Source organism: Macaca thibetana, chromosome 9, assembly GCF_024542745.1.
Source record: "Macaca thibetana thibetana isolate TM-01 chromosome 9, ASM2454274v1, whole genome shotgun sequence".
NCBI lineage: Eukaryota > Metazoa > Chordata > Mammalia > Primates > Cercopithecidae > Macaca > Macaca thibetana.
In genome coordinates, this window is record NC_065586.1 from 39,257,684 (window position 1) to 39,270,451 (window position 12,768).

Here is a 12,768-nt window from a genome sequence, read left to right on the forward strand (position 1 = left end):
AGCCAAATCAGGGAGATGTAATTCATGAAAAAGCTGTGTAATTTAAATACTCATAATTTATTTCAGCTAACGAATAAAACTGCAGTACTGCACTTGCTACATCTGGGAACTAACCACCCATTGCGGCTGAAACCTCAGGCTTTTTTTAAAGGAGCGGCGCGAGGACTTGTGGGAAATGTAGTCTGCACTCTCTGAGGAAGCGGCGCGAGGGCTTGTGGGAAATGTAGCGTGCACTTTCTAAGGGAGCGGCGCGAGGACTTGTGGGAAATGTAGTGTGCACTTTCTGGTCCCAGTAGCGGGAGCTGCTTCGGGCCTTCTGCGCGTGAACGCCGTATGGCTCCAGGTTTGTTTTTCTCCCCCCGCAGCCTGAGTGGGAGGGCTCCTGGCATTTCCGCGTCGGGGTAGAGGACGTGGAGGGTGAGTAAGGGAGGGCTGGGGCGAGGGTGGACTGGAGGTTCTGCGCGGCCTGGGGGTGGGAGAGAGAGAGAGCGGCTTTGCCGCCTGGTCTGGGTCCGAATCCTGCCTTGGTTCTTGTGCTCCCGAAGGGAACGCGCACGTCCCGCGCCTGTGACAAGTGAGGTTGGATTTTCTCTTGCCTGAGGTGAAGGATGCCCGGAGGCCTGGGCAGGACGGCGCGGAAACGGGCCTTCTGCCCAGTGGATGTGCGCTTCTCTCCTTATTCTTTTCCCTCGGAATCGGAATCTCGCTGTGGCCTCGCAACCACCTGTGGTCGGCGTCGCCGCGTTGTCACTGCGATGCCTAGGCGAGCGGGGTGGCGGGAAGCACCCGCGGGGCGGGGAGGGAACCTGCAGGCTCGGACTCCACACCTAGCCTCAGCCCAGCGTCACCCAGCTTGCTGTGTCCTCGCAGGTCGCAGCTTCATGGCCTGACGCCTTCAGGAAGTATTTTGAAGTCATCGTGGCTGTGGATTGGGGAATTTCTTGTTTCCACTGACCTGTGAGGCCGCGCATGTGGAGGGAAGTACCCCGGAGCCTCCGGCACTGTGCAGCCTGGCCTTTGTCCCCACTAGCACCAGTGGGCATTTCCGGAGGGTCTAGCTCGTGGCTCAAGTGACAGGAAGATGTAGGAGCTTTCAGTCTTGGATAAGGGTTCGAACTGAAGGGCTTTGGCCCAGCAGTCTTGGAGCAAAGCGGCTGTTGTGGGGTAAGAAAAGAAGGGTAGAGGGCGAGGGCTCAGGGGCCCTCCTAGGAGGACACCCGACCAGTTGGGCTGAGACCTCATTAGAGATCTAGAGCACGGGTGGGAGGAGCAGAGGCTCGATTTGTGTCCTGTCCAGACTCCCACAGGCTGGGTGATGGTGGGAGCTTTGTGCTCATTCAGATGTAGCGGCAGAGGAGGGCAAGGCCGAAGGAGCAGACAGCACTACTTCTTGGGGAGTTGTGAAGGCATCATGAGGAGGGAGGAGCTTAGCAGCCAAGTGGACGAGAGCACCCTCCATGCCTGGATTCGTTACTTGCTCGTTCTAGATGCTGAACTGCTGGCGCACTGCAGCACAACTAGAGATGTACGGATGCCCCCATCTTGATCTTACGGAATCAGAGCTGCAGCCGCAAGAAAGTTTTCTGTTTCGGCTTTATTTAAAAGATGGGGTGGGGTGGGGTAGACAGGAAACAAGCTTAACGTGTTAAGTGACTGATGACATTGACACATTTTGTTTGGCAGAGTCAAGAACAGACACTAAATCGCTTGAGGACCCAGGAGGGTGTTTGCTGCTTTGACAACAGAGTAAGTAAAAGTCATTCTGCTTTTTTAAATCTAAAGATGGTTTTGAGAATCTGAAACCAAGTTAGAGCAAGTTCGTTTTTCTTCCCAAAAAACTGGGCTGGGCCGGGCGCGGTGGCTCATGCCTGTAATCCCAGCACTTTGGGAGGGTAAGGCGGGCGGATCACGAGGTCAGGAGTTCGAGACAAGCCTGGCCAACATGTCAAAACCCCGTCTTTACTAAAAATACAAAAAATTACCCAGGCGTGGTGGTGCGCACCTGTAGTCCCAGCTACTTGGGAGGTTGAGGCAGGAGGTTGCAGTGAGCCGAGATCATGCCATTGCACTCCAGCCTGGGCAACAGGGCAGGATTCTGTCTCAAAAAAGCAAACAACAACAACAAAAAACTGGGCTGAAAAATACCACATCACTTTTTTCAAAACCTTGTTGGGATACTCTGGTTTATAATAAAGATTAAAACTTGTGTATTTTTGTTTAGCATCAGTTTTAATGAAAGTATTATGTTCCATTCTTTGGCTTTTCCTAACTTGCTTAATTAGTTTATTGCTTTGCATACTCTGTTGGAGTACAACGTAAGTTGTTTATGAATCAGTAGAAAACAAAACGTTTTTACATTTGAAAACTAATGTGTCCAAGCAGTACATAATCATGCCAGTCATGCACGGGTCTGTGAGTATCTCTCTTTCAGAGATGTTTTGCCAGCTGCGAAGTGGACCTTTTTAGGCAAGTGACATCTCTCATGATCTTTTCTTATTTCTCAGCTATACCCTCACAGTTTGCTCTGCTCTTCCAACACCAGTGGAAGATGATCACATCCCAGGTAAGTTGTTTATTTTTTCACAGTTTTGCTTAAAAGTAATTATTGAGGTTTTAAAAATGTCTCTATATTCATATGAAAGTAGAAATAACATCAGGGAAAATATAGAGGAGAGGTCACATTACAGTTCGTGGGTCAAATGCAGCCTGCTGCCTGTTTTTTTATGGTCCGCAAATGAAGGATAGTTTTTATATTTTTAGGTGGCTGGAGGGAAAAAAACCAAGAGTATTATTTTGCTTGGAAATTGTATGAAATTCAGATTTTGTTATCTATAAAGTTTTATTGGGACTCAGCTATACTCATGTATTTATGTATTGTCTGTTGGTACTTTCACACTACGAGGGCAGAGTTGACTGGTTGCAGCAGAGACTAATGGCCCACAAGCCTAAAATATTTACTGTGAGACCCTTTACAGAAAATGTTTGCTGATTTCTGATAGAGAGTTGATGAAGAGTAAGACAAAAATGTCATGTTAAGGGAATGCAGATCTTGTGATCTCACAGAGTTGTGAAACTGAAACATAAAACACTTTAAAGGTCAATGGGCTTTATTAGGTGACATTGTGAAACTTCCGATGACAGTCTTTCAGTTACATAAAGAAGTAGTACAACAAAGTGAATAATTCATGTGCAGTCCAGGGGAAAACTTAAGAGATAGCAAGAGAAAGTATATGATTAAAAAATTCAAATAGGCCGGGCTAGGTGGCTCATGCCTGTAATCCCAGCACTTTGGGAGGCCGAGGCGGGTAGATTACGAGGTCGGGAGTTTGAGACCAGCCTGACCAACATGGTGAAACCCCGTCTCTACTAAAAATATAAAAATTAGCTGGGCATTGTGGCGTGCACCTGTAATCCCAGCTAGTCAGGAGGCTGAGGCAGGAGAATCGCTTGAACCCAGGAGGCGGAGAGTGCAGTGAGCCGAGATTGTACCACTACACTCCAGCCTGGGCAACAGAGTGAGACTCCGTCTCAAAAAAAAAAAAAAAATTCATATGAATTATGTAGCATTAGGACTTATGGTTGTTTAAAGAAACAGTCCTGGTAGGCTAGGGTGATCGTGGGTTGTTAGGATGTGGCAGGCTTTGTGACAGCCCTAGAGACTGGGCAGAACTGGAATATTTGCAATAACTTTCAAGGGATTCTACCTAAAAAAAATAATTATGGTAAAATACACATCACATGGAAATTGACAATTAAGCCATTTTAAAGTATAGAATTCAATGACTTTAGTACATTCACAGTGTTGTACAACCATAACCACCATTTATTTCTGGAATATTTTCATCACACCAAAAGGAAACACAGTACCCTTAATAAGCAGTGTTGTAACTTAATAAGCAGTTGCTCCCTTTTTCCCCTCTGCTCCCAGCCCCTAGCAACAGGTTGCAGTAGAGACTGTAATGGCCCACACACCTTTTTGTTTAAATGCTATTGTAATTGGAATTGTTAATTTCCTTTTTGACTGTGCATTGTAATGAGTACAGAACTAATTTTTGAGTAATCTTGTATCCTGTAATTTTGCTGAATTTGTTTCCTATTTGTAGGAGTTTCTTTGTGGATTCTTTAGTATTTTCTGCATATACGATCATGTCCTCTGCAAACAAAAATATTTTCTTTCTTTCCAATTTGGGTGTATTTATTTGTTTAATCTAATTGTTGTGGCTGGAATTTTTAGTACAATGTTGAATATATGTGGCCAAAGCAGGAATCTTTATTTATCGTTAGTTTTTTGTTTTAGCAGTCTTAACCATTTTGGGATGTACAATTCAGAAGCAGTGTGATGTATATTCATATTGTACATCTAATCTCCAGAATTTTTTCATCTTGGGAAATTGAAATTCTATACCCATTAAGCAATAACTCCACATTTTCCCCTCCTCCTTGCCCCTGGCAGCCACCATCCTGCTTTCTGTTCTGTGAGTTTCACTACTTTGGTATGTCTCTTTTAAGTGAAATCATATAGTATTTGTCTTATTGTGACTGGCTTATTTCACTTAGCATAATGTCCTCAAGCTTCCTCAGTGTTGTAGCATGTGTCAGAATTTATCTCCTTTTTAATGTTGAATGATATTTCATTGTACCCATGTTTTGTTTATTCATTCATCTTTCAGTGGACATTTGGATTCCTTCCTCCTTTTAACTGTTGTAAATAATGTTACTGTGAACATAGGTGTACAGCTATTTCTTTGAGATCCTTTTTTCAGTTCTTTTAGTTATATACTCAGAAGTGGTATGGCTGGAATCTATGGTAATTCTATTTTTAGTTTCTTGAGGAAACACCAACTTGTTTTCTACAGAAGGTGCACCATTTTACAGTCCCATCCTCAGTGTACAGTGCACCATTTTACAGCCCCATCCTCAGTGTACAGGATTCTGATTTCTGCATATCCTTGCCAACACTTGTTATTTTCTTTTGTTGTTTTGATAGCAGCCGTTGTAATGGGTGTATGGTAATTGTTCGTTGTGATTTTGATTTATATTTCCCTCATGATTAGTGATGCTGAGCATATTTTCGTAAGCTTGTTGACCATTTGTGTATCTTCTATGGAGAAATGTCTGTTCAAGTCCTTTGTCCATCTTTGAATCTGGTTTTTTGTTTGTTTTGAGTTGTAGTGGTTTATTTTTTTTTAATATTAATTCCTCATCAGATACACGAATTGCAAATATTTCTTCCTGTTGTGTTGGTTGCCTTTTCATTCAGTTAACCATGTCCTTTAATGCACAATTTTTAAGTTTGATGTAGTCCAATTTATTTTTACTACTGTTGCCTGTGGTTTTTGATATTATATTCAAGAAAACATTACATTGCCACATGTAATGTCAAGAATCCATTCTCCTATGTGCTCTGCCATGAGTTTTGTAACTTTAATTTTGGTTCTTAGATTTAGGTCTTTGATTCATTTTGAGTTTTATTTTTTATTTATTTATTTATTTATTTATTTATTTAGTTTTGTTTTGCATGTGGCTATCCAGTTTTTCCAACACTATTTGTTAGAAAAAATGTCCTTTCCCTATTGACTGTTCTTGACAACTTTGTTGAAAATCATTTTACCATACATGCATGGGTTTTCAAGATTATTTTGACTACTTGAGATCCCTTGAAATTTCATGTAAACTTCAGGATGATTTATTTCTATTTCTGTTACTATGTCTCCTTTGTAGACTGACCTTTTTTTTTTTTTAAAATCAATATGTAATGTTTTTCTCTTGTAACAATTGTTGACTTAAAGTCTCTTTTGTCTCAATATAGCCACCCTGGCATTCTTTAGGTTACTATCCTCTTCTGTCATTTCAATTTCAACCTACTGTGTTGTGTATTTGTATCTAGAGAGTGTCTTATAGACTATATATAGGTAGATCATATATTTATATTAATTTTGCCAATTTCTGTTTTTTTTTTTTTTTTTCTTTTTCCTTTTTTTTGAGACAGAATCTCACTGTGTCACCCAGGCTGGAATGCAATGGTGTGATCTTGACTCTCTGCAACGTCAGCCTCCAGGGTTCAAACAATTCTTCTGCCTCACCCTCCTGAGTAGCTGGGATTACAGGTGCACACCATGATGCCTGGCTAATATATATATATATATATATATATATATTTTTTTTTTTTTTTTTTTTTTTAGTAGAGACAGGGTCTCACCATATTGGCCAGGCTGGTCTCAACCTCCTGACCTCATGATCTGCCTGCCTCGGCCTTCCAAAGTGCTGGGATTACAAGTGTGAGCCACCATGCCCAGCCTATGTTGCCAATTTCTGTCTTTTAGTTGGGAGTTTAGTTTATTTACATTTAGAGTGAATGATAAACTGATAAAGGACTTATGCCATTTTGCTAGTTATTTTCCATATGTATTACATCTTTTTTGTTTTCAGTTTTTCTGTGTGTGCCTTTTTTGTGTTTTTTTTTTCTAATGTGCCATTTTAATTCATTTTGTATTTCTTTGTATTCATTATTTACCTAGTGTTAATACTTAGAATTGCAATTAACATCTTGAATTTATAACAATCTAGCTTGCATTAATACCAACTGAGCCTTAATATTATATAAAAACTCTGGTCCTATATAGCTTTGTCCCTGTCCTTTGTCTTCTTATTGTGACATTTTATGCCTTCATAAATTGTGTGCACATTACCATAGATGTATAATTATTGTTTTATGTATATGTCTTTTAAATCGTACAGAAAAAAGAGAGAACATAAAAGCCAAGAATACAATAAGACTGGCTTTTGCATTTACTTATAGTAGTTACTTTTACCATTTGAATATTTTGTGTGTTTGGATTGGAATTACTGTCTAGTGTCCTTTTGTTTCAACCTGAGGGACTTCCTTTTGCATTTCTTGTAGGATAGGTCTAGTACTAACATGTTTTCTCAGATTCTGTTGATCTAGGAATGTTTTAATTTCTCCTTCCTTTTTGAAAAGTAGTTTTGCCTAATGTAGAATTTTTGTTATTTTTTTTTTCTTTTGGCACTTTAAAGGTGCCATTATCCTACTGCCTCTGGCCTTCATGGTTTCTGATGAAAGACTGTCTGATAATCTTATTTCAGGTCCTTTGTACATGGTTAGTCCCTTATCTCTTGCTACTTTCAAGACTCTTTGTCTTTTAACAATTTATTATTTCTCTCAGTTTGAAGTTCTTTGATGTTATCCCAATTAGAGTTTCTTGAGAGTCTTGGACATAGAGATTCATGTCTTTCATCAGTTTGGAAGGTCTTCAGACGTTATTTCTTCAGATATTTTTTGGTTCCCTTTTCTCCTCTTTGTCGGTAACTCTTGTTATTAACTTGTGGGTATGCTTAATGTTGTCTCATGGATCTCTTAGGCACTGTCCATTTTTCACCATTCTTTTTCTCTGCTCCACAGAATAAGTGATCTCCATCAGTGTCTTCAATTTTGCTGATTGTTCTCTTTGAGCTCCAATCTGTTACTGAATCCTTCCACTGATTTTAAAAAATTTTAGTTGTTGTACTTGTCAGCTCCAGACAGTCCTAATTACATTTTTATAGTTTTGTTCTCTATATTAATATTTTATATTTGGCACAGCATCATTCTCCTGGTTTCTGTTAGTTCTTTGGTTTCATTTAGCTCTTTGAGCACATTTAGAACAGCTGACTTAAATTCTTTACCTAGTAAGACCAATATCAAAGGTGTCTTTGAGGACAGGTTTTATTTATCTTTTCTGTGTGTCTGTGGGTCATATTATCTTCTTTGCATTCCTCATAATTTTTTATTGAAAACTGAACATTTTGAATATTAAAATATGCTAATTATAGAAATCAGATTCTTTTCCTCAGAATTTGTTGTTGCTGTTTATTTTGTATTGTTTGCTTGTTTTGTGACTTTTCTAAACTATTTTTGTAAAATCAGTGTTCTTTGTCGTACATGGTCACTGAAACCTCTGTTCTGTTAGTTTAGTGGTCAGTTTGTGATATGATAGAGATTTATTTAAATGCCCAGAGCAAAAACAAAATAAAAAACTCTTCTGGTCTGTGCATACTGGCCCTGTTTTCGGGCGTTCCTGTAATGGTTTGCCAGGCCATTTACATCTCTGCATTAACCTTTACTTCCTGCTTACACAGAGCCTAAAGGTCAACCAGACGTGAAAGCTTAGGTTCCTCTCAGGTTTTTTCTGAGCATGCATAATGCCTTGGACTTACACATGACCTCAATTCCCTGCTTTATGCAGGAGCTTTTCAAACCCCTTATCCCCAACCCTGGCCTCATGTGTTTCCTTCTCAGTTTTTCCATTCCCAGTTTTATCAGTCCATCTGCTGCTTTTCTCATCTGGCTGCTATGGCCAGATAATTGCCTTTAAATGCTTTCAACAAGCACTTCCTGGAAGACTAGCCCTGAGAAAGTTTTAAGGCAGGCAAAACAAAGACAAGCCTGTGAGCCACTTCTTCAGAGAGCCTGCATAGACAGATCAAAATACACAACTACAGGTCTCTGAAAACAAGGTGCATACTGTCCACTTTGGCACAGGCATCAGCAAGCTATACCAGGAATGTTCCTGGGTGTACTAGGTTTTTAATCAGATTGGAGAATTCTGAAAAGCTTGATGCTGACAGGGTGTTTTCTTTTTTTTTAGTTTGGGATGGAGTTTTGGAGTTACCTATTCCATTTTCAGCCTGTCTCCCATATCAATTTTTGAGTAATTACTCTGTGGCACAACAGATGTACCTAGCCCATCTTGTCCTTTACCTCTGCCATTAGCCATTTTTCCAAAGGACATTGTTCTTTCTAGTGGAGGGTGGAATTTAAAAAGCAAGATCTGGGTGCTCATTGCTAAAGGTTGTCACTGCCTCAGACCCTCTCAATTGACAGAATTAGGAAATATACATACACACACACAAATACACATATGTACACCTATTTTTGTATTGGTCTATCTATACATATTTTTTAAACAATGAGTTTACATAGACATTTTTCAGTTTCAATCTTAACCCCATAGCCTTTCTGTTTTCCATCTTTGTAACTTCTTTCTCCAACAGTAAGAAACCAGGCTATACCATTATCCACAATATTTATTTGCTCCTTCTCCCTGTTTGTATCCAATCTTTCTTTCTTTTTTTTTCTCTTTTGAGATGGAGTTTCGCTCTTGGTGCCCAGGCTGGAATGCAATGGCATGATTTCAGCTCACCGCAAACTCTGCCTTCTGAGTTCAAGTGATTCTCCTACCTCAGCCTCCCAAGTAGCTGGGATTACAGGCATGTACCACTACGCCTGGCTAATTTTGTATTTTTAGTATAGACAGAGTTTCTCCATGTTGGTCACGCTGGTCTCGAACTCCTGACCTCAGGTGATCTGCCTGCCTTGGCTTAACAAAGTGTTGGGATTACAGGTGTGAGCCACTACGCCCGGTCTGTATCTAATCTCTTAAACCTGCCAGTGCTACCTGTCTCCTCAGCTCTCGTTTGATCCCTTAGATCACCATTCCTGGGATTACCCATATTTGCTATATTAAATATTCAAATCAGATTTGATGTATTAAAACATTTTAGAAGTTAAAAGGGGCCATTTGACTAAGTCTTCTTATTTATGAAAAAACATCATTACTTTATGTAAGCTTATCAAAAATAAAATTTCTGATCATTGGCAGCACAGTATCTAAACCTGTCTATACAGGTTGTCAAGCCACTACTTTGTCCATTAAGTTATAAGGACACTTACCCCATTCATGAAGGCAGAGCTTCCTAATCACCTCCTGAAGGCCATGCCTCTTCACACTATTGCAGTGGTATTAGATTTCAACATATGAAGTTGTGAAGGGCACAAACATTCAGACCATAGCACTAAGTATTTTATTCTACTGGATACTATCATAAATGGAATTATTTTCTGAATTTCATTTTGAATTTTTCATTGTTGGAGTATTTTTTTTTAAAAAAAACCTAATTGTTGTGCGTTGGTTTTGCACTCTGCAACTTCGTCGAAACTGTTTGTTAGCTTGTAGATTTTTTGTGGATTATTCGCTAAGTAATGTTATCTGCAAATAGAGTAGTTTTACTTCTGCCTTTCAATTTGACTGTCTTTCATTTCTTTTTCTTGCCTATTTGCTCTGGCTAGAACTTTTAATACAGTGTTGAATTGCAGTGGTGAAAGCACTATCCTTTGCCTGTTCATGATCTTGGGGGGGGATCTTTTCAGTCTTTCACTATGGAGTATGTTACCTATGAGTTTTTCATATATGCACTTTATTATGTTGAGGAACAGGCAGCAATCTTTGCTGTTTGACAGCCTCCGCTGGTGACACCAAGACAAACAGGGTCTGGAGTGTACCTCCAGCAAACTCCAGCAGACCTGCAGCAGAGGGGCCTGACTGTTAGAAGGAAAACTGACAAAGAGAAAGGAATAACATCAACATCAACAAAAAGGACATCCACTCAGAGACCCCATCCAAAGGGAAATAAATCACGAAGATGGGGAGAAACCAGTGCAAAAGGCTGACAATTCCAAAAACCAGAACACCTTTTCTCCTCCAAAGGATCACAACTCCTTGCCAGCAAGGGAACAAAACTGGATGGAGAATGCATTTGAAAAATTGACAGAAGTAGGTTTCAGAAGGTGGGTAATAACTAACTACTCTGAGCTAAAGGAGCATTTTCTACCCAATGCAAGGAAGCCAAGAACCTTGAAAAAAGGTTAGACAAATTGCTTACTGGAATAACCAGGTTAGAGAAGAACATAAGTCACCTGATGGAGCTGAAAAACACAACACAAGAACTTTGTGAAGCATACATAAGTATCAATAGCTGAATCGATCAAATGGAAGAAAGGATATAAGAGACTGAAGATCAAATTAATGAAATAAAGTGGGAAGATGAGATTAGAGAAAAAAGAATGAAAAGGAACAAATAAAGCCTCCCAAGAAATATGGGACTATGTGAAAATACCAGATCTGTGTTTGATTGGTTACCTGAAAGTGATGGGGAGAATGGAACCAAGCTGGAAAACACTCTTCAGGATATTATCCAGGAGAATTTTCCCAACCTAGCAAGAGACGTCAACATTCAAATTCAGGAAATACAGATAACACCACAAAGATACTCCTCAACAAGAACAACCCAAGACACATAAGCGTCAGATTCACCAAAGTTGAAATGAAGGAAAACATTTTAAGGGCAGCCAGAGAGAAAGGTCGGGTGACTCACAAAGGGAAGTCCATCAGACCAACAGTAGATCTCTGCAGAAACACTACAAACCAGAGGAGAGTGGGGGCCAATATTCAACATTCTTAAAGAAAAGAATTTTCAACCTGGAATTTCATATCCAGCCAAACTAAACTTCATAAGTGGAGGAGAAATAAAATTCTTTACAGACAAGCAAATGCCGAGAGATTTTGTCACCACCAGGCCTGCCTTACAAGAGTTCCTGAAGGAAGCACTAAACATGGAAGGTAACAACCAGTACTAACCACTGCAACAACATACCAAATTGTAAAGGTTATCAACACTATGAAAAAACTGCATCAACTAATGGGCAAAATAACCAGCTAGCATCATAATGACAGGATCAAATTCACACATAACAATATTAACCTTAAATGTAAACAGGCTAAATGCCCCAATTAAAAGACACACAGACTGACAAATTGGATAAAAAGTCAACACCCATCAGTGTGCTGTATTCAGGAGACCCATCTCATGTGCAGAGACACACATAGGCTCAAAATAAAGGGATGGAGGAATATTTACCAAGCAAATGGAAAGCAAAAAAAAAGCAGGTGTTACAATCTTAGTCTCTGATAAAACATACTTTAAACCAACGAAGATCAAAAAAGACAAAGAAGGGCATTACATAGGTAAAGGGATCAATGCAACAAGAAGAGCTAACTACCCTAAATATATATGCACCCAATACACAGGAGCACCCAGATTTATAAAGCAAGTTCTTAGAGACCTACAAAGACACCTAGACTCCCATACAATAATAGTGGGAGACTTTAACAACCCACTGTCCGTATTAGACAGATTGAGACAGAAAATTAGCAGGGATATTCAGAACTTTAACTCAGCTCTGGACCAAGCAGACCTAATAGACATCTACAGAACTCTCCCTACCCAAATCAACAGAATATACATTCTTCTCAGCACCACATCACATTTATTCTAACATTGACCACATAATTGGAAGTAAAACACTCCTCAGCAAATGCAAAAGAATGGAAATGATAACAGTCTCTCAGACCATAGTGCAATCAAATTAGAAATCAGTATTAAGAAACTCACTCAAAACTGCACAATTACATGAAAACTGAACAACCTGCTCCTGAATGACTACTGGGTAAATGATTAAATTAAAGCAGAAATAAAGAAGTTATTTGAAACCAATGAGAACAAAGACACAATGTACCAGAATCTCTGGGACACATTTAAAGCAGTGTGTAGAGGGAAATTTGCAGCACTAAATGCCCACAACAGAAAGCAGGAAATATCTAAAATAGACACCCTAGCATCACAAAAGAGCTAGAGAAGCAAGAGCGAACAAATTCAAAAGCTAGCAGAAGGCAAGAAATAACTAAGATAAGAGAAGAACTGATAGAGATTGAGATACGAAAAACCCTTCAAAACATCAATGAATCCAGGAGCTGGTTTTTGAAAAGATCAACAAAATAGAATAGCAAGAAGAATAAAGAAGAAAAGAGAGAAGAATCAAATAGATGCAATAAAAAATGATAAAGGGGATATCACCACTGATCCCACAGAAAT

At 39.6% G+C, this 12,768-nt stretch overlaps 1 protein-coding gene across 7 annotated transcripts in view; it reads left to right on the plus strand.

The window, feature by feature from the left end:
* The first annotated feature begins 257 nt into the window (after nucleotides 1–257).
* The window catches only part of LOC126963101 (zinc finger protein 37A), a 29,455-nt gene continuing 16,944 nt past the window's right edge, over nucleotides 258–12,768 (plus strand). For 3 of the 7 annotated variants that reach the window (XM_050805062.1, XM_050805061.1, XM_050805064.1), the window contains exons 1-3: nucleotides 258–343; nucleotides 1,684–1,746; nucleotides 2,505–2,563. Coding sequence is in view for 4 of the 7 variants with exons in the window: in XM_050805061.1 (XP_050661018.1) it covers nucleotides 2,549–2,563 (15 nt within the window). In the remaining 3 variants the exon portion in view is untranslated. Of the gene's footprint in view, nucleotides 418–870; nucleotides 1,165–1,683; nucleotides 1,747–2,504; nucleotides 2,564–5,989; nucleotides 6,108–12,768 lie in introns of those variants that run through there. The other 4 variants (XM_050805060.1, XM_050805058.1, XM_050805059.1 and 1 more) reach the window with 4 other exon arrangements.